Source organism: Gallinula chloropus, assembly GCF_964237585.1.
Source record: "Gallinula chloropus genome assembly, chromosome: 8".
NCBI lineage: Eukaryota > Metazoa > Chordata > Aves > Gruiformes > Rallidae > Gallinula > Gallinula chloropus.
In genome coordinates, this window is record NC_140093.1 from 27,759,626 (window position 1) to 27,780,524 (window position 20,899).

At 62.0% G+C, this 20,899-nt stretch overlaps 1 protein-coding gene across 1 annotated transcript; it reads left to right on the plus strand.

The window, feature by feature from the left end:
* Window positions 1-1,825: 1,825 nt before the first annotated feature.
* AMOTL2 (angiomotin like 2) lies at window positions 1,826-8,648 on the plus strand (the record flags this gene model as incomplete). The annotated part of the gene is made up of 9 exons (XM_084267278.1): window positions 1,826-2,565; window positions 3,896-4,130; window positions 4,694-4,838; window positions 5,001-5,093; window positions 5,756-6,051; window positions 6,159-6,451; window positions 6,567-6,778; window positions 6,926-7,078; window positions 7,339-8,648. 9 exons carry the CDS (start codon window positions 1,826-1,828, stop codon window positions 7,395-7,397), a joined length of 2,226 nt encoding a protein of 741 aa, XP_084123404.1. The 3' UTR covers window positions 7,398-8,648.
* Window positions 8,649-20,899: the final 12,251 nt, after the last annotated feature.

Consider the following 20,899-nt stretch of genomic DNA (forward strand, 5'->3'; position numbering starts at 1 on the left):
CCTGCCGCCCCGCTGCCGCTCCGGCCATCTGCCGCCGCGGGGCCCCGCCGGCAGCCACTGCTTCGGGCTCTGCACCCGCAGCCTTGGGTGCTCGGGGCTGAGAATGGGGCGTGTGTTCCTCGGCTGTGGGGTTGGGGCTCTGGGCAGCCCCCCCATGGGTGGGGTGGGGGTCTTTGGTGTCGAGGAGCTTGGTGCCTGATGGATCTCTCCATGGCGGGTGGCCAAGGCCCACCGCGGGCCCATGGCTGTGCTGTGAACAGCATCTTGCCTCCGAAGGGGAAACTGAGGCCAGGAAAGAGGCAGGGTGGGTGTCGAGCTCACCTGGGGGTGTCGAGCCCGGTGCCTGACAGGCAAGGAGTGGCCGAGCTGGCTGCGCCCTCGGCGAGCTGACATCCCCCAGCCGCAGGGATGCGGGGAGAGGAGGGGGGTGTGAGGAAGGGGGGGCGTGAGGGCAGAGCAGATGGGGCCGGCAGGTTTTTGTGGGGCCGCATTGGTTGTGCAGACAATGGTGCGTCTCTCTGAGCTGTGATTAAACAGGAAGATTTATGCTGCCGGACAGCTGGCAGGCAGAGCTCACCGACCCCCCCCCATCCCCATCCCCAGCCCCATCCCCAGCCCAGCCCAGCCCAGCAGCTGCCAGCTCTCTGCACGCATTCGGCGTGCACCAGCCCCCAGCCTGGTCCTGCACCTGCACCCCAAGACCCCCTCGGAGTGATGGTGGAGGTGACACACCCCTGTGGCCCCTCGCGCACCCCGGCCACCCGCTCCGACACCCCGGCTGCCATCCCTTCGCCTTCGCACCACGCTGCCTGCGCTCGCCCCTGGGTCTGCGAGGGGCATCCCCGGGGCTGGGGGTGCCCGTGGGCACCGGGAAAGACCCCGGGGGGGGGGGGGAGGGGGGGAGCGGGGTGGGGTTGGGGGTTTGTTGGGGTGATTTTGAGGAGGGTGGCAGCGGGGATTGGGGATGCACATCCCGCTCTCTCCCTTCCCCAGGGGTCCGAAGCCGCCCCCCCCCCCCCCCCCTCCCCGCCCCTTCCCCACGGGGCAGCTGCCCCACGCCCCCGTGCCCGCGCTCCCCCTGCCGGTAGCGGCCCCGCCGGGCCGGGGAGGGCCGGGGAGGGGCGGAGCGGGCGGGCCCGGCCCCTGCATTCCGGGCATAGCAGCGCCCGGGCCGGCCCCCGCTGCCGGCGGGACGCCCAGTGCAGCCGCCGCGCTCCCCGGGCAGCACCGCCGCCGCCCCGCTCCGCCATGCCCCGGTAAGTGCCGCGCCGGCCCGGAACGGGAGCGGGAACGGGGGGCTCCTGCCGGCACCGGGACCCCCGAGGGGGGGGCGGTTCGGCTCGCCCTGGTTGCGGGGGTGGCGGCGGAGGTGGGGGGGGGGTCGGGAGGGGAAGAAAGCGGGGGGGGGGGGTTGGGCCCTGCTCGCCTCCCCGTAGCTCCGTGCTTGGTCCCCGGGGCCGCCTGCGGGCAGTCGCGGTCGCCGGGGGATGCCCCGGGCCCGTGGGGAGCCAGCGCCGGAGCCAGCCCCGACTCCCAAAGCGGCCGCCGTCCCGGGGCTCGGAGCCAGCCCAGGCCGTGGGTGCGATGAGAGCGGCGGTTCTCAGCCAGCACAGCGAGGAGGCCGCTTCCAGCGCCGGGGACCGGCCCGTGGAAAACCCACCCGTGTCCGTGCGGGTCCGCGCTGCCTCCCGCCGGGGCTGGCTGCCGATTATCCCCCCTTTTTCCCCTTGTGGTACAGGTGCCTCGACGTGGCCAGTTGCTGCTGAGGTCCCCGGGGACGCCCTTCTCGGGTGGGAAGGTGGCTTTGCCGACGGTGCGGGCGGAGATGAGGACGGCGGAGGACTCCAACGGGACGGTCCTGCACCGCCTGATCCAGGAGCAGCTGCGCTACGGCAACCTCACGGAGAACCGCACGCTGCTGGCCATCCAGCAGCAGGCCCTGCGCGGCGGCGGTGCCGGCGGCACTCCCCGCTCCTCCCTGGAGAGCCTCAGCCCGGAGGAGAGCCAAATGGTGCAGCAATCCACGCGGCAGGAGCCCCAGGGCCAGGAGCATCACTCCGACCACGTCTACTTGGAGAACAGCGTCTATCGGCTCTGCCAGCCCCAGCACAAGGGCGAGGAGCTCCCCACCTACGAGGAGGCCAAGGCCCATTCCCAGTACTACGCCTCGCAGAGGGGTGGGCAGCAGCAACCCGGAGGAGCCGGCCCAGGAATTTGGGGGGAAAATGGTCCCCGTGGGGCTGAAAGCGGCGGCCGGCGCCCTGACGAGGGGCTGAAGGAGCTGAAGCACGGCCACGTGCGGTCGCTGAGCGAGCGGCTGATGCGGATGTCGCTGGAGAGGAACGGGGCCAAGGTGCAGAGCCCCATCAGCACCTCCCACAGCTACCCCCAGCTCTCCCGCCACCACCAGCTCGCCGCCCTGCGAGGGGGGCAGCACCCCGAGGGGCTGGAGCCGCGGGGTCCTCCCCCGGAGTATCCCTACGTCATCCCATCCCAGGACACGTACCTGGCTGAACCCCGACCCTGCTCCCGGGAAGGTCCTGGATTTCAGCACCCCGAGATGAGGTAACCTGCCGTCCGTGGGCTCTGCTTTCGGGGTACCCACTGGGTGCCTCCCACCCACGGTGCCCCAGGAGCGGCTGGGGTGGATGCTCGGAAGATGTGGGATGTGGCAAGGAGCGTTGCAGCCGTTGTCAACCCTCTTGTCAGGGTGTACAGGGACCCCTCCAGTCCTCTCCCCTCCCCAGTTTCTCCCAGTTGTGGTTCGTTTTCCCCAACTGGTGATGAAAATCCTGGGGGCCTTGGCAGCCCCTACCCCCTCCCGATGTGCTGGGAGGAATTCGGGGTTAATTTAGGAGCTGCAACCGGCTCAGGAAACAGCTAAATGTGGAACAGGCATGGGGCAGGGTGGAAGGCAAACGTGCTCCCCACACTGGGGAAGCCGACCCCAGCTTGTTCCTGGTGCCACTGGATCACTGCTGGGCCGGGGCCAGTGTGGGGCAGTTAGCGGAGGTGAGGAGCAGCTCTGGGCAGCTTGATGCCTCCAGCAAAGCCCCAGCATATCTCTGAAAGGGCCACGGAGAGGTCTTGGCAGCCTGGAGGTCCGGCCATTTAGGGACGGCTGGAAATGGCTTCTTCCAGTGTGGAAAACACTGGGAAGATGGGAATTGCCACCTCGCTGGGAGGACGTGCGCTGCTCCCAGCTGCACTGAGCTTTCGGGGCAGAGAACGATAGCATCTCCAGCAGGAAAACCTTCTCCTTCCAGGGAACAAAGAGGGGAAGGGGAGAGCCACGAGGAAGATGTATTTATTCTTCCTCACTCCTATATCATCCCGCAGGAATGCGGGCCCTTGGCCGGCAGCCCACGGCGAAGCAGGGCCGGGCTGTGCATGGCCGCCGCGCTCGGCGTGTCCGAGGCGCCCATGGGATGTCGAGGAACTCGGAGCGGCCGCGCGAGGGGCGGCCGGGCTGGCCCCGCTCCTCCGCCTGTGTATTAATAGTTTGGTGGTGAGGAGCCGTGCCAGGAGCCCTCACTTTGTGTGGAAAACTCGGAAAAGGGGCAACGCTGCCAGCTCCCAGGGCACGTCCTTCGCCGCGCTGTCGTCCGCCTCGGGCAATGCCGGCAAATGGGGTGTGCCTGAGAGTCTGGGACCCATCCTGACCCCCCCAAGCCGGGTCCTGGAGCTGTCAGGACAAGGCACTGGTGCGAGACAGAGCTTACCTCCTGCTCAGGGATGCTTAGGAGAGCTCTGAAGAGCAGGATGGGTGCTTCCCGGAGCCTCCCTCCTCCTTTGAGGCCACCTGAGAGCACCGCGTTGGCGGGAGGCAGGAGATGTGGGTCAGCATTCCTGCCCTGCCGAGCCCCCTGAGCATCCCTCTCTCCCCTCCCCACAGGGTGCTGCCCACCCACGTTCCCGCCGCCTTCTTGCCGCCCACGGGCACCCTGTGCCCGGGCACCCTGGGTCCCGCTGGCGTGGAGGCCCTGGTGAGCGCCCAGGCGGTCTCCGCCGGCAGCCGCCTGGCGCGGGCGGACGCGGTCCTGCGGGAGAACGAGAGGCTCCAGCGCGAGAGCGAGAAGCTGCGCCGGGAGCTGGAGAGCTGCGCCGAGAAGGCCAGCCGCATCCAGAAGGTGAGCAGCCCCGGGGCCTGGGGGTTGTGTATTCCCCCACCCTAACCCCTCACCTACCCTGGGGGGAACCTTCCACCAGCTGCTGTGAAAATTCACCCCCTTTAGTGTTTTAATCCCTCCTCCTCCTCCTCTCTCCGGCGGCTTGTTGCCCTCCCAAGCAGCTGGCGTTTCGGCGGCGCGGCAGCCGGGGCAGGGCAGAAGGAGCCCATTCTCTGGTGACCCCCTCCCTCCGGCTGTCCCCCCCATCCCTGCCTGCCACAGACAGCCCTTTGTGCAACCCGGTACAAGGGGGCGGCTGTTCCCCGCTTGCCGGGCTACGGCAGAGCCAAAACCTGCCGAGAGACTGTCCTGCCAGGAGAAAGGCCCAAAATAAAAATCAGCATTCCCCCACCCCCCGCCCCAACACATGCTCTGGGGGGTCACCTTGGGGTGCACCGAGCTGCTCTGGTCCCCCCCCCCTCAGGTTGGGCTGAGCAACCTGGGTGAGCTTTGGCCAACGTCTCCCTGTCCTTTTCCTCATTCCACGAATATCTCACCCCGGGCTGGCCCTTCCTCCGCCCCAGCTGGAGAGCGAGATCCAGCGCATCTCCGAGGATTACGAAAACCTCGTCAAGGCGTCTTCCAAGCGGGAAGCCTTGGAGAAAGCCATGAGGAACAAGAGAGACGGCGAGATGCGGCGGCTCCAGGACTTCAACCGTGACCTGAAAGGTGAGGCACCCTCCCCGTCCCCATCCCCACGAGTCCTCACGATCCCTCAGCCTTTTTCCCCTTCCCCGGTGTGTTTCTGCCTGGAGCCGAGCTTCTCCCCCCTCCCTCCAGCCAAAGTTGTGTATTTTAAGTCTTAACTGGGTTTAATTGCCTTTGGACCAGAGCGGTTGGAATCGGCGAACAAGCAGCTGGCCAGCAAGACCCAGGAAAGCCAGGAGAGCAACCAGGGCAGCGTGGCCAAACTCCTGGCACAGAGTAAGTCCCAGGGGATGCTTCTCCTCGCCGGGCTCCCCGTGGCATCTGCGAGCGAGCAGGATGGCGGGGCTCCGCGTGTTGCCTTTTGGAGGAGGAGGAGGAGGAGGCAGGCAGCAGCTCTCACCCTTCCCCAGGGAGGATGGAGCTGCTCTTGGCGCTGGACTCGAGCCATTAATCCCGGCCGGCCGGCGGCGTGACCCGCATTCCCCACATTCCTGCCGCCGCTCTGGCTCTTCCAGCACGGAGCCCGCACTCCCGCCCCGCGCCAGCTCTCGGCCCGTCTCCCCCCTCCTCCGCCTTACAGCTGCACGGCTCTGGGCTGTTTTGTGTTGGGGGTATTGGGGAGGGGGGGGGATGTACCCAAATCTGTGATTCTAGCAGGGCAGCGTGGTGTCTGCATTACATGGGAGGAATCCCATCCCCTGCCCTAAGTTGGCTGGGTTCACACTCAGCAGCTCTTACCCTCTGCGAGCCAAAATTAGCCAAAATTTTAGCCTAATTAATCTAATTAGTGTGGCAAACAGGTTTTTGGCCGTCGGGATGCCCCCAGCTGCCCAACAACTTGTGTGCCGAGGGAGGGATGGTAGCATCCAGCTTTGGAGGAGGGAAGAGGGGACCAGCCCTGGGGAAGTGAACCCTTCTCACCTGAGGTTCTCTTCCAGGCTACGAGCACCAGCAAGAGAGGGAGAAGCTGGAGCGGGAGGTGTCCCTGCTGCGCAGCGCTAACGAGGACCAGCGACGGCGGGCAGAGCTGCTGGAGCAGGCGCTGGGCAGCGCCCAGGCGCGGGCAGCCAAGGCGGAAGCCGAGCTGCGGAAGAAACGAGCCTACGTGGAGAAGGTGGAGCGGCTGCAGGCAGCCCTGGGCCAGCTCCAGGCCGCCTGTGAGAAGCGGGAGCAGCTCGAGCTGCGGCTCCGCACCCGCCTGGAGCAGGAGCTGAAGATGCTGCGGGCTCAGCAGGTGGGGACCGGCGAGATGCGGGCGGCGGCGAGACACAGTGGGTCACCACGTGCCCCCCCAGCACCTCCTCACCCTCCTCTCTTTTGGGGTTCTTTCCTTTTTCACAGAGGCAGGCGGGCGCCGTGGGCGGGGGGACGACGGAGCTGAGCGCCCACACACTTTCCGAGCAGCTGAGGGAGAAGGAGGAGAAGATCCTGGCGCTGGAAGCTGACATGACCAAGTGGGAGCAGAAGTACCTGGAGGAGTGCACCATGCGGCAGTTCGCCATGGACGCGGCGGCCACCGCGGCCGCTCAGCGGGACACCACCCTCATCAGCCACTCTCCGCGGCATTCCCCCAACAGCAGCTTCAACGAGGACCTCCTCCTGGCCAGCCACAAGCACCAGGAGATGGAGAACAGGTTGGTCCGTGGCGCCAACAGGCTCAACGCCGTGGTCTGGCTGGGCAGCGCCCGCGTCCTCCTCCTCCCACTTCCTCTGGCTCCTCTCCCAGCTTCTGCCTCTTCTCCTTGCCAGGTTGAAAGCCCTCCATGCCCAAATCCTGGAGAAGGATGCTGTCATCAAGGTCCTGCAGCAGCGCTCGCGGAGGGACCCCAGCAAAGCCCTCCAGGGCTCCCTGCGGCCAGCCAAATCCGTGCCCTCCATCTTCGCCGCCTCTGCCGCTCCGAGCTGGCCAGGGACTGGCCAGAGTGACCGGCTGGCTGAGGGCAGCTCCCGGGGCAGCACAGGTAACCGGAGCCGCCCTGCCCGCTCCCTGCCTTCACACAGCAGCAGGGACCTGCCCACACTTTCCCCTGTGCTTTCGGAAGCGGGGAGATGGGTGAAAGGGGGGAATTTCTCCAGCAACCCCTAACAGCATCTCCTCCATCCAGCAGGCAAAGCCACTGCTGAGGGGGCAGCAGCACCCGCCGCCCTTCCCCTGCCCTCCCACTCCAAGCATGGCAGCAAGGACGGCAGCACGCAGACGGACGGGGCAGCCGAGGGCAGCACCCAGGGCGAGGGCACCGACCACCCGGCTGCTTTGCTGGGTGAGTCCCTGGGGACAGCCTGGGAAGGGTTTTGGGGGGGAAAATGGAGATGCTCCAGCACCTGGGCTTGGCATCCAGGCGATGGGCTTTGCACAAGCGAAGTCTGGTGGGTTTGGAGCCCTGCAGTCCCTTGGTGGTCTTTCATTTTTAAGATGTGGAGGTCTTTTTGGGGGAGGCTGAGCCAGCGGAGTGGCTGTGGGGTGGGGGCTGTGCCAGCGCCCTTCACCTCTCCTCCAGCTCCTCCTCTTCCTTCTCTGCAGAGAGCTCGGCTGCTGCCAGAGCCCCGGACCTGTCCGACATGGTGGAGATCCTGATTTAAGGCCACCCCGGGGCTGCATGCCAGCCCCTCTGCCTGTGCCTGCCTGGGATGGAGGAGCCTGTGGGAAGGAGGGACCGAGCCTGGAGCTCAGCAGCATCCCTTTGGTCTCAGCCGAAGACCCCCAGTTGTGGGAGGGCCACTGTCTCTGCTCGGGTCCCCAGCAGCGCGGGGCGCGCTGGAGCCCAGGGACCCCGCAGTGGCGGCGGGGGCTCACCACCCAACAGAGCCGGGCTTTGTGGGAGCAAACTATTTATCCATTCAGCCTCTCCTCCTTCCCGAGGCTGGGGGAGCTTCCAGCCATCCCCTCCCTCCTCGGCTCCATCCCCACCCCGCTTGTGGGGCTTGGCCATCCGCGCTCAGCCTCCAACTGGAAAAATCCCTCTGCGTGCACCCCAACAACCCACCGCATCCCTGTGAGCGCAGAGCCAGGAGGGACCCTCCCTGCATCCCACCAACTGCCTGGATCCACATGGCCGGGACCCTCCATCACCCGCACCCATCCTGCCTCCAGGTGTTTATCGTGGGCGCGGGGGTGAGCGCTGGGAAGCAGAAGGATGAACCGATAACTGATGGAATGAAAGGAGGAGGAGCCAGCCCCTCCAAGCCCGAGGGGGAACGCTGGGAGCGACCCCGGGGCGGGCGCTGGGGGCGGTGGGGCACAGTGCTGCTCCGTGGCTCCAGCCCACCGCCGCATCCCTGGCTACTGGCAGCTGGCTTCTGCCCGTAGCCAGCGCTGGCGTCTCGCTCCTCCCAGCTCGGGTGCTTCCTGTCCTTGCCCTTCACCTATGTGTGTGTGTGTGTGTGTATATATATATATATTTCCGTTCTGTCCTCCTTCCTTGTTCAAACACGTGCATTTGCTGGCCAACTGCATCTTTTTGTACTCCTTTCTCTCCCAGACGTGTCCAGGATGCGTTCGGTTCTCGGGCGTTGTTTACAGGAGCGGGAAAACAAACGAACAAACCGTGATGAAAGAGGAACCACCCCAACCCCACAACTTAATATATTTTATATTAATATTGGTATTTCTTTTTAAGTATTTGTTTTTCGTGCTGTGAACGTGGTTTTTTGGGTGGGTTTTGCCCCCTTTCCCCCCCCCCCCCCCGCCAAAGACGACGAGTTCTCGTTTGTGCGTTTTAAGTTATCGTTTGAGTATTTAAAGGTGAAGCTGGCTGCTCCGTTACACCGCCCTATACCGAGGTTGCTGTAGCATTCCACTTGGTATAACAATATTTTAATAAAAAAAAAACCAACCCCAAATCTCCACCCAGGCTACTCTCTTTATTTCCCCCCACACCATGTGGAGAGACGGCGAGCGAAGCCATCGCCAGCCCGACGGGGCTTTCCCTGATGCTCATCGCTTGGCAGCTCCTGGGTGATTGGCTTTAATTCTGCTGGCCCCAGGGAGGGGGAAGTCTGGTGTGAGACGTCTCTGTGATGGGCTTCGGGGCTGGATGTGCAGGATGATGGTGCAAGAAACTGGCTTCGCTGCCCGCTCCTCCCTGGAAGGTGGATTAGGGCTTGGCTGAGGGTCTCTGGATGTGCTGGGACTGTGATGCTGAGAGCCAGCTCGGCTCTACCCTTCCCACTCAGGAACATGGAAGAAGGGTGGATAACAATCTGAGGCTTCCTGGGACCCTGGGAGAGGGCAAGAGTGGGTCCAAGGGCAGCAGGCTGTGCTCCTCCTTCCACCCCAGGACTTGCAGGCAGGGGAATAATTCCGCCTCCGTGTCCAAGGACCCCTCCTGTGCTCCCCAAATTGGGGCCAGCCCTGAGGCCAGCAGGCTGGGAACTTTACTGGGAGCTGCTGCTGGGAATATGTCAGGAGTCCTGGTGTCACCTGGCCAGGGGCTGTACCTGTCCTGCCTCCCAGCTCCCGCCGCCCCGCAGCCGCCCGGGAAGGCTGGCAGCATTCCTGGCATGCCGCAGCTCTCACGCCCCACGCCTTATTTACCCGAATCTGGGTGCAGAGCAGCCTGGGCAGCAGGTTTGGCTGTTTGCAGGCAGCTTTCTAGGCCCAGGGACTTGTCCCAGGTCCTTCCCCTTCACCCTGAGGACCCCCACCCATCCCCACGGCTTGGGGAGGCAGAGTGGGGGAAGCACAAAAAAAGTGGGAAGGAAAAACCCCAAACCCAGGTGTGGATGTGGGGATGGGGCCATGGGGAGAGGATGCCCAAGCCTGGCAGGTTGGGGCAGGAGGTCACAGCTCCTCCTGCCACCCACCCACCCCAGGACAGGGCAGTGGTGGCAGTGCTGGGATGGGTTTGTTTTGGTGGGGTTGCTGCTCAGGCTGAGCACTGGCCCGGTGGAGCTCCAGGCCTTGGCACAAGGCAGGTGGCTGTGGGCGGGCGTTATCGCCGCCTTGTCACGCTGTCACCACAGGCATCCCCTCCGCCCTGTCCACGCTGCCTCCCTGGCTTTCCCCAGCAGCAGCCCTGGGACCCACAGGCCTGTATCCTGCGTGGGTCCTGCTCAGGCTACCTGTCACCGTGGTGCAGCTGAAACACTCTGTGGGAGCCAAAGCTCCTGCTCCTGTCCTCTCTGTCTGTGGTCCCTGTGTCCTTGGTCCCTGGGTCCCAGCATCCCTGCACGCTTGAGCTCTGCATCCCTGTGCTCCTCCATCCTCGTGTCCCTGCGTCCTCAGTCCTTATATCTCTGTATCCCTGCGTCCCTGATCTCTGCATCCCTGTCCTGTTCACCTGCATCCCTGGGTGCTTGATCTCTGCATCCCATTGGTCCTCCATCCCTGTGTCCCTGTGTCCTCAGTCCTTATCTCTCTGCATCCCTGTGTGCAAGGGGACAGACAGACAAGCTGAAAGGGGACAGACAAGCTTGTCCCAACCCGTGGATGGAAAACAGCATTTTGAAAAGCTGACACGCCCCCTCCCCCCCTTCCCCTCCTCCCATCAGGATTTGGGAGAAAGGGAATTTCACAGCCTTCCGAATAAGCCTGACTCTTGCGGGGAGGGGGCAGTGTGCCAGCGCCCCGGGCCAGCCCCGCAGCCGGCTCCTCAGCAAACCAGTCGGGCAGACCGCGGTGCTTTCTCCAGCCTCAAGTCCCGGCTTGCTCCTGGGGCCGGCAGGAATGAAGCTCTCCCTGCCGGGCCTGCCGAACCCTGCCCTTCCCCCTGCCTCCTGCCCTCACCCCATCGCCTTCCTGAGGGGTCCCCACGAGCTCCTCTCCATTCCCCAGAGTGAGCGGGGACCCACGGGCTGGGGTGGGTGCTGTTATCCAGGGGGGATGAAGGGGGATGGAGGTGGGTCCCTCTAGGATGCTCACACGGCTGGATGGAGCATCCTCCTGCGCTGGGACTTCCTTCTGCATCCTCCCCAGCTCCAGGTCCCTGTGATCCGATCCCTCCATCCTCCCCAGCTCCAGGTCCCTGTGTCCCTCCATCCTGCCCAGCTCCAGGTCCCTGTGTCCCTCCATCCTTCCCAGCTCCAGGTCCCTGTGATCCCTCCATCCTCCCCAGCTCCAGGTCCTTGTAATCCCTCCATCCTCCCCAGTTCCAGGTCCCTGCGTCTCTCCATCCTCCCCAGCTCCAGGTCCCTGTAATCTCTCCATCCTGCACAGCTCCAGGTCCCTGTGTCCCTCCATCCTCCCCAGCTCCAGGCCCCTGTGTCCCTCCATCCTCCCCAGCTCCAGGTCCCTGTGTCTCTCCATCCTCCCCAGCTCCAGGTCCCTGTGTCCCTCCATCCTCCCCAGCTCCAGGTCCCTGTGTCCCTCCATCCTGCCCAGCTCCAGGTCCCTGTGATCCCTCCATCCTGCCCAGCTCCAGGTCCCTGTGATCCCTCCATCCTCCCCCAGCTCCAGGTCCCTGTGACCCTCCATCCTGCCCAGCTCCAGGTCCCTGCAATCCCTCCATCCTCCCCATTTCCAGGTCCCTGTAATCCCTCCATCCTCCCCAGCTCCAGGTCCCTGTGTCCCTCCATCCTTCCCAGCTCCAGGCCCCTGTGTCCCTCCATCCTGCCCAGCTCCAGGTCCCTGTGATCCCTCCATCCTCCCCAGCTCCAGGTCCCTGTAATCCCTCCATCCTTCCCAGCTCCAGGTCCCTGTGATCCCTCCATCCTCCCCAGCTCCAGGTCCCTGTGATCCCTCCATCCTCCCCAGCTTCAGGTCCCTGTGTCCCTCCATCCTCCCCAGCTCCAGGTCCCTGTGTCCCTCCATCCTGCCCAGCTCCAGGTCCTTGTGTCCCTCCATCCTCCCCAGCTCCAGGTCCCTGTGTCCCTCCATCCTGCCCAGCTCCAGGTCCCTGTGATCCCTCCATCCTCCCCAGCTCCAGGTCCCTGTGATCCCTCCATCCTCCCCAGCTCCAGGTCCCTGTGATCCCTCCATCCTGCCCAGCTCCAGGTCCCTGTAATCCCTCCATCCTCCCCAGCTCCAGGTCCCTGTGATCCCTCCATCCTCCCCAGCTCCAGGTCCCTGTGATCCCTCCATGCTCCCCCAGCTCCAGGTCCCTGTAATCCCTCCATCCTCCCCAGCTTCAGGTCCCTGTGATCCCTCCATGCTCCCCCAGCTCCAGGTCCCTGTAATCCCTCCATCCTCCCCAGCTCCAGGTCCCTGTGATCCCTCCATCCTGCCCAGCTCCAGGTCCCTGTAATCCCTCCATCCTCCCCAGCTCCAGGTCCCCATGTCCCTCAATCCTCCCCAGCTCCAGGTCCCTGTGTCCCTCCATCCTGCCCAGCTCCAGGTCCCTGTAATCCCTCCATCCTGCCCAGCTCCAGGTCCCTGTGTCCCTCCATCCTGCCCAGCTCCAGGTCCCTGCACGCCGGGGTCTGGCCAGGCCTGGTGGCAGGGCTCAGGAAGGCTTTGCTGGGCTAAGCAGCAGCGGTTGGGCTGCGGTGCGAGCGCGGCGCATTCCTCACTGCTCGTCCCTGCGCTGCCTGCCTGCCATCTTTGCATGCAAACAGTAAACAGGCTGTTATTATCCCGGATGCTTTGAATAACTGTGGCTATTTTTTCTCTTCCCAGTATTCTAAAAAGGCAAAAAATTCCCTGCGGTTTCTGAGTCAACTTTTTTTCCCCCCTTCTCCCTCGGCCTCTTTTCTTTCCTTCCCACCACCTCTGTGACCTTGAAAAACCAGGCAGACAAGTTCCTTGGCTCCTTCTGCTCACACTCGCTCCTCGATGCCGCTCTCCCTGCTCCAGGCAGCCAGCAGCAGGCAAATTTTGGGGCTAAATCTGGTGGTGGTGGAGCAGCAGCCCCGGGCTGGCGGTGGTGGGCAGGATGCGGCCGCTGGGCGCTTGGCCTCTCCTGGCCCAGGCAGCTGGGGATGCTCCTGGCTTTGTGTCCCCAGGGCTGGGTGATGTGTGCCCCAGGGATGATGCAGGAGCAGCACGGGAGCAGCCTGGCTGCCCAGCCCTTCCAGACAGCAAGTGTTCCTTGGTTTGTCCCACAGGTCTCCTGGCAGGGCTGGGAATCCTTCCTCACCTTCCCTGCCTCCTCATCCTCTCACTGAGCAGCTCTGTAGGCAATCCTCCACCTTTACTGTTCTGTGTGGCCCCTGTAAGCCCTCCCAGGTGCTGGGGCAGGCAAAGGAAAGCCCTTCTCCAGCCTGGGCTTCAGCACCTGCAGCTCTCCAGGAGCTCAGGACCGGTGCCAGGAGGCACAGGATGGGCTCAGGGCTCCCTCGTCCCCACCGGCTCCTCCTGCTGCTCCAGGGTTTGCTGGTGTGAGTAGGATGGGGGATATGGGGGGGCTTCTTTCCCTCCTCTGGGTACATCACACGAAAAACGAGTCTGGGATGTGCCAGCTGCCTGGGCACTGGTGTGGGGGTTACCCCCCTCCCCTGCACCCCAGGATGCACGGCACCAGGAGCCTTGGGCTGGGGCTGGCTGCAGGCAGGGGACCAGCCCACCCTCAGCTGCATCCCCGCCCTCGGGAGGAGGGGATGCCCGGCGGGAAAGGCTCCGGGTTGTTTCATCTGGGCAACATTTTCAGGATGCTTCGGATGCTCTGGATGCTTCGGCGGGCCAGGAGCCATGGTGAGGCAGGATGGATGGTGCTGGGGAAGTGAGGAAGAGGAGGCTGGTGCCCGCTGGGATGCGGAGGATAAGCAGGATCCGCACTGTGCCTCCTCCTGTCAGTGGTTTAAGGCTGATGCAGGGTGGTGCAGCTGCAGCTCTTCTCCATGCTCATGCACCATGGTGCAGCTGGATCTGTGCCCCAGTTCCCAGCTGCAGCTAGTGCTTGGTTTGGACAGTGGTGACAGTGATGGATGGGTGGCTGATGGATTCCTAGGGACCCTGCTTTGGCAGGGGGGTTGGACCCGATGATCTCTCGAGGTCCCTTCCAACCCCTACAATTCTATGATTCTATGATTCATCCCTGGGTGACATCTCCAGGGGAAAACCTGCACTGGGCTTTTACAGGGGCTCAGGAAGGCACTGGGGTGGGACCTGGGGGGTGGGTGGGCTCTGGACACCAGCTCTGCGGTGGAGAAGCACCCACAGGGGTGTGGGTGAAAGGCTTGGGGACTGACAGCTCCCTGGGGGTAATGAGAAGGTGCCAGCAAGCAGGACTGGGGGGTGATTCAACATCTGGAGAGCACGGGACCCCGCTTCCAGGGACCAGCCAGAGCAAAGGGCTGCCTGCTTGGCAAAGCTGGGTCATGGCACACCCCAGCGTGGCTGAGGTCAGCAGGGACCCCTGGAGACCCCAGGTCGCCCTCCCTGCCTGGAGCAAAGTCAGACCAGGAGTCTTGGGACCTGGTCAAGCAGAGCTGCCATTGCCTGTGGGGATGGGGGACCCCCAGCATCCAGGCAGACCCCACTTAGCCCCCCAGAGCAGTAGGTGGGGGGCTTGTGGGACACTGAGCATCACTGAATGAAGGGCATGGGGGACACAAGCTGCCTGGAGGAGCCAGCAGGTGACACGAGTGGAGCACACAGTAATGTGAGCTCTGAAATCACAACATCCCATGGAGCTCACACATCACCATCACTTGCTGCACCCAACACCCATCCTACTACTCCTGGGTGTAAGTCATTTGTGTATCCCCACGTGCCCCAGCAGCAATAAGCACCTGGGGCACCACGCACATCACCAGGGTCAGCAGCTCAGGGGGTGCAAAGGGGAGAAGCCCAAGAAGCATTTTTGAGCAAAATATGGGATTTTCCAGCTAAACACTATCCCACCCCATCCATCAGCGATCAGATCGCCGTGGACCACAATCCCATTTTATCTCTATATCACTGTGATGTGGCGCCTGGCCAGGCTTGTTTCCCAAAGCTTTTCATTGCCAAACGTGCCCCTGGAATTATTCCAGTGGGAACTGGGAAGAAAAGGAACTGAGCATCCTCCCAGAGCTGATGCAGAGGGGTTGGTTTCAGTTGCTCGTTGGGTTTTGCTGCAGCAGGGAAGTTTGGGAGGTTCATGGCACATCCTCTGGCACGATGGGACCGGCACGAGCACAGGGTGCTGCAAAGGGCTCAGGCCACAAAGGGAGCCAGGGATGGATTAATTAATTAATTAGGTGGGGAAAAAAAAACCCAAACAACCCACCCTGTGGTTGTTAGAAGCAGATTTGGAAGCAAAAGGGGGATGAGGCTCATGGTACTTCCTCAGCAGGACGAGCAAACAATGCTCAGCCGCGGGCGACAGAGCTGGTTGGAGCCATCGCTCAGGGCTGGGGAATAAAACCACCCTTTAAAACCCCTTTTTTGGGGGACAGGGGGAGAAAACCCAAACCCTTTAAACCCCCCTGAGCTGCATTTCCCAGGTGTGAACAGCAGCACTGAGTCACTGCATGGGAACACCTCTGGGGGTGGGGGTTCCAAGTGAGAGGCTCGCCCATTTGGAAGTGAAAGGGGCCTGTTCCTTGCTTGGGAAACCCACAGAAACCCTGAAATCTGGGGAAAACTCCTGGCTTCAGGCTGAAGGAAAGTTCCATCTTCCAGTGCCTGTCATTTGACACGGTTTCCTTGGAAGTTTTCACTGGGAGAATCACTTCCCTTCAAGTCCCTCATCTGAGAAGCTTGGAGAGTGTTTTGCCTCAGGGTGACACTTTGGAGCCCAATGTCATGTGTAGATCCCCCACGGCATCTTTCTCCCTGGGTTTTTACCTCACTGAAGCCAGGATGGGATGGGATGGGATGGGATGGGATGGGATGGGATGGGATGGGATGGGATGGGATGGGATGCTGCACCCACCATCAGCGCTGGGATGAGAGGAAGATGCCCGGTCCTGATGGTGGGTCCTGGGGCTGACCCCCTTCCCTGCTCATCCCCAGCTGGTCCCCACCTTGGCACTCCAAAGCTGCAGGGAGGAGGATGATGATAGGGGTGGAAAAAAAGGAATTACAGAGCCAGAAATGAGGGAAAGAAGTGATTTTTCAAGGAATTACAGAGCTAGAAATGAGGAAAAAAGTGATTTTCAGGGAGAAAAACACCAACAGCGAGAGGCAGAATGGGAATTTTGGCCTCAGCAGCAAATGACACAAGCTGGAAAATATTCCCACCCGCATTTTTACAGCCTTAAAGCACGATCCTTTTATTTATTTCATTCCCCCCACCACCCCCTCTATAGGGTCCAGCATGAAGTAACTCTACGCTGGCGATCCCACGGCATGCGCTGGGAATTTGTAAGCAATTCCCAAGTAAACAAGGGTCGGCAGGGAGGATAGGTTGGAGCCACGTGTGCCCAGACCTGATGGAGAGCAGCATCTGCTGCTTTTGGGAAGTGAGGACAAGCCTCCACCACTGTGACTGCCTGTCCTGGAACTCCAGGCATGTCTTGGACCAGCTCAAAGTTTAGGAGCCTTGTTACCAAGGTAACCAAAACATATTATTTTTTCCAGCTGTCGGGGAAAAAATAATAAGTGGAGAAGAAGAAGAAGAAAAAAAAAAGGGAACCAAGGGAGGAAATACTAAGAAAATGAAATCAGCAGGAAAACTGGCAGGCAGGTCCCTCCCTGACGAACGTTGGCTGGAAACAGGCAGGGAAGATGCTCGTGGTGTGAGCAGGGCTGTCTCTGTGCAGGAAAGAAAGGCACCAGGGGGTTATTCCTGAGCTGCTGCCCTGTGTGCTGGACCAGAAGTGGCTCCATCCCAGAATAGAGCGTCATGGAGACGTTATCCCCGTGGCAGCTATTTCGGGTTGTGTCCCTGCAGAGTTAAATGTGTCTCCAGCACATTCAGGAGGCTCCTTCTCCAGAGCCCAAACACATCTCACTGCTGCCCAAAAGCCTCTTGGTATATGTGCATATTGGTCCTTGCTCCCCCTTCCCTTCCTTCTTCTCCCCATCGTGCTTGTCTGATTTCATGGCCCCATGTTCAAGCTGGCTCTGGGTCTGAGCGGTGCGTGGAGCCAACCAGCTTGGGGAGGACCACAGGCCCTCAGGGAGGAAGGCTCACCCTCCTCGTGTGGGTTGGGAAGACCACGTTGTGAATCATAGAATCCCAGCCTGGGCTGGGTTGGAAGGGACCCCAAGGATCACAGAGCTCCAACCCCCTGCCACAGGCAGGGACACCAACCTCCAGGCCTGGAGCTACACAAGTTTGCCCAGGGCCCCATCCAACCTGGCCTTGAACACCCCCAGGGATGGGGCACCCACCCCCTCTCTGGGCAGCCTGTTCCAGCCCCTCACCACTCTCTCTGTAAAAAACTTCCCCCTAATATCCAATTTAAACCTTCCCTCCTTTAGCTTCCTTCCATCCCCCTTGTCCTGCCATTATCTACCCTTTTAACAAGCTGATTCCCCTCCTGTTCCTCTGCTCCCTTCAGGGACTGGGAGGCTGCAATGAGGTCCCCCCACAGCCTTCTCTTCTCCAGGCTGACCCAGCCCAGCTCCCCCAGCCTCTCTCCATAGGGGAGCTGCTCCAGCCCTCTGAGCATCTCTGTGGCTCCTCTGACCCCTCTCCAACAGTCCCACATCTTCCTTGTGTTGGGGGCCCCAGCTCTGGACACAGGACTCCAGCTGAGGGCAGAGCAGAGAGTGACAATCCCCTCCCTGTCCCTGCTGCCACCCCTCTGCTGATGGAAAGAAATCCCTGGTGGGGAGCCCACTGTGGCTTCACAAGGTCCAAGAGGGCTGTAAGAGAGAAGGTGGCCAACACAAGAGAGGGACACATGTGCCACGGCTGCAGCTGAGCCCAGCAGGCAGCTGGTGGCTTTATGGGCATCGGCACTGCAGAGGAACGGGGCTGAGGAGGGATTAACGGTGCCCTTGGGATCGCTGCACCAGGGGCAGTGGGAAACTGAGGCTGCAGAGCAACGCTCTGCAGCAAAGCCCCTCAAACATCACTGCCCCCTTGGCTCTGGCTGCAGGAGAGCCAGCCCCAGCCCTTCCAAATGTGTTCTTCATGCTTCACCAAGGGCCACCTCCTCCACTCCTGTGATCCAAACTCCACCTCCACTCCCACCGGTCTTTGGAGGCTGGTGTTCCAGAAGGTGGGAGAGCAGGGGGAAACCACTCTGGATCTGCAGCACCTCCAGCTCTGCAACCTGTGCTGGCTCCAGCCTGGGGGGTCCTTGGTGCAGAGCTCAGGCTCCTCGGCGTAACCACAGCACACAGGCTGAAGGGTGGAATCCGGAGTAGATGGGCCCGTGTTGTGTGGTGGATCCCTCCTGCTGCCTCCACACACACACAGACACACACACACACACAGACACACACACACACACACACAGACACACACACACAGACACACACAGACACACACACGTTGCATTGCACAACCCATGCGCCTCCCCAGCCGTCAGACCTCGCTGGGAACAGGATCCTGGGATGACAAAGCAGCAGGACACTGGGCTGAGCGCTGTAGCAAGCACAGGGCTTAACCCTTGAGAGCCAGCACGGGCAGGGCAGCCCCCACCATCTGCTGACCCTTCCCACCATCAGTCCAAACCAGGCTCAGTCCCTTCCTCCTCCTCAGGAGGAAGCAGGGCAGGTGGCCTCAGAGGGGGCTCTGCCTTCTGGGTGTTTCTTTCCCTTGATGATGTCATTTCAGGGCAGCGGGTCTCTGCAGCTCAGCCTTGCTGTCCTCCTGTCCTGGGTGGCCAGGGACACGTGTCAACTCCTCCTGTGTTCTGACAACAAAAAAAGACGTGGGCTTGACCACGGTACACACGGACCCCTCAGCCAAGGGCTGAGGAAGAGTCGCTCCCCCTCGCTGCAGAGGAGAGTTTTCCTGGTAACCCTGGATGCTCCTGGAGCTTGGCTTGAAGGGCAGGACTAGAAAATGTTTGGCTGGCCCCAACGTGCCGAGGCAAGCGCTGCCTCTTCCTTCAGGTTCTGCAACAAACCGCTGGCGCTTCATGTTTGTGCAACACCTGGAGCCTTTCCAGGAGCTACCTGGGGCAGGAAGGGGAGGGCTGGGAGCCTGTGGTGCTGGGCCTCCAGGGAACGCTGGGTCAGCCTGCATGGGGTGTGGGGGGGTGGGTGGCTGAGCTCTGTCCCTGTCTCCACAGTCACCTCCATCCCAGGCTGGATTTTGTGATGCCTTAGTTCATTTCGTCCTGTTCTCCATCCATAGTTACCCCAGGGTGGGGGACAACCCCTGACTCATGTTCTGGTGGTGGTAAAAAAAAAATAAAAGAGAATTCTGCAAATTCTTTCCAAATTCCACAACTTTCTCTGGTTCCCTGTGACCTCAGGGCTTCAGCATCCTTGAGGAACGGTGGAATGAGCAACATTTCCCTGGTGTCGTAATGCTGATGTAACAGGGTGCGGTGGGCTGACCCTAGCTGGGGGCCAGATGCCCCCAAAGCCGCTCTGTCACCCCCTCTCCTCAGCTGGGCAGGGGGAACAAGATACAACAAAAGGCTCCCGGGTCAAGATAAGGGCAGGAGAGATCCCTCAGCAGTTACTGTCATGGGCAAAACAGACTCAATACGGAGTAAAATGCATCTAATTTATTGCCCAATGGAACCAGGGCAGGATAATGAGAAATAATCCCAAATCTTACCCCTCCCACCACCTCTCCCTCCTTCCTGGGCTCAACCTCCCTCCCCATTTCTCTCCCTCCCCCCCAGCAGCACCGGGGGATGGGGTTGGGGTCAGGCTATCACAGGCTGTCCCTACTGTTCCTTCCTCCTCAGGGGAGGACTCCTCACACTCCTCCCCTGCTCCAGCATGGGGTCCCTCCCAGGGCAGACAGTCCTCCGTGGACTTCTGCACCATGAGCCCTTCCCACGGGGCTTCAGCTCCTCACCGACTGCCCCAGCGTGGGCCCTGCCATGGGGTGCAGACCTTCAGGCCCAGCCTGGCCCCCCACGGGTCACAAGCCCCCCCAGCAAACCTGCTCTGGCGTGGGCCTGTCTCTGTGGGCTGCAGGTCCTGCCAGGAGCTTGTTCCAGCGTGGGCTCCCCACCAGGTCACAGTGTCCTTCAGGTGCCTCCACCTGCTCCAGTGTGGGGCCCTCCCTGGGCTGAGGGGAACCTCTGCTCCATCCTCCTCCTCCTCCCTGGGCTGCAGGGCACAGCCTGCCTCACCAGGCTCTTCTCTGGGGGCTGAGGGGAACCTCTGCTCCATCCTCCTCCCCCTCCCTGGGCTGCAGGGCACAGCCTGCCTCACCAGGCTCTTCTCTGGGGGCTGAGGGGAATCTCTGCTCCTGTGCCTGGGGCACCTCCTGCCCCCCCTTCTGCCCTGCCCTGGGCTGCAGGGTCTCTCACATCTCCTCACCCCCCACTGCCAGGTTTCTCCTCCATGACTCTGCTCCCCAGAGGTGCTGCCGCCGTCACTGACGGGCTCGGCATGGCCAGGGGCAGGTCCAGCCTTCAGCTGCTGGTGTTGGCTCTGTGGGGCCTGGGGGAAGCTGCTGGCAGCTTCTCACAGAAGCTGCCCTTGCAGCCCCCCTCCCAGCCCCAACCCAAAACACAGGGTGGTGAAGCTGTGGGGATCTTCCTGCCCGAGCTGTGTCATATCATTCCTATCACCGAAGCTTCGCCGTTTGCAGCCACAAAGCCCCGTACAATCCAGTCTGAGTAAACAGCGAGTAACCCTGCTGTAGCTGATTTCCAACCCATGGACGGGGCAGAATGGCATAAATACAAAACTATTCCAGTTCCTGGGACCCTGCCCCAAACACAGGGGATGCCAGGCGGTAACCCAAGCGGAGTGGAACTTTACAAAGCGTATAAATAGCCCTTGTTGGCCTGTGCCTGGGCGTGCCGGGGGGCAGGCGCGGTTACAGCGCCCGTGGTGGCCTGAGGAAGATGAGCTGGAAGCTAGCAATGGGTTTAGGGCTTGGATTTACGTTCAATTCTGCTTCCTGCTGCTGTATGGACACCAAAGCAGGTCAGAAACCTTTCCGTAATGCCCATCAGGGTGTGGGGTTGCCAGGAGGTGGTCCCGGCGTCGCCATCTGGCTTCAGCATCCTCGCCGCCCGGAATAGGTTTCCCTTCCCCAGGCCTGGAGCTGCCTGGGGCATGAGCCCCAACCCATCCTGCAGCCTCCAGTGCACCTCATGCTCTCCCATCCTTTCCAAGAGAAGGCTGACATATCTGCAGACCCACAGGCAAGGGCCTGAAACAAGGAGAAGCAGTTCTGGAGATGCCC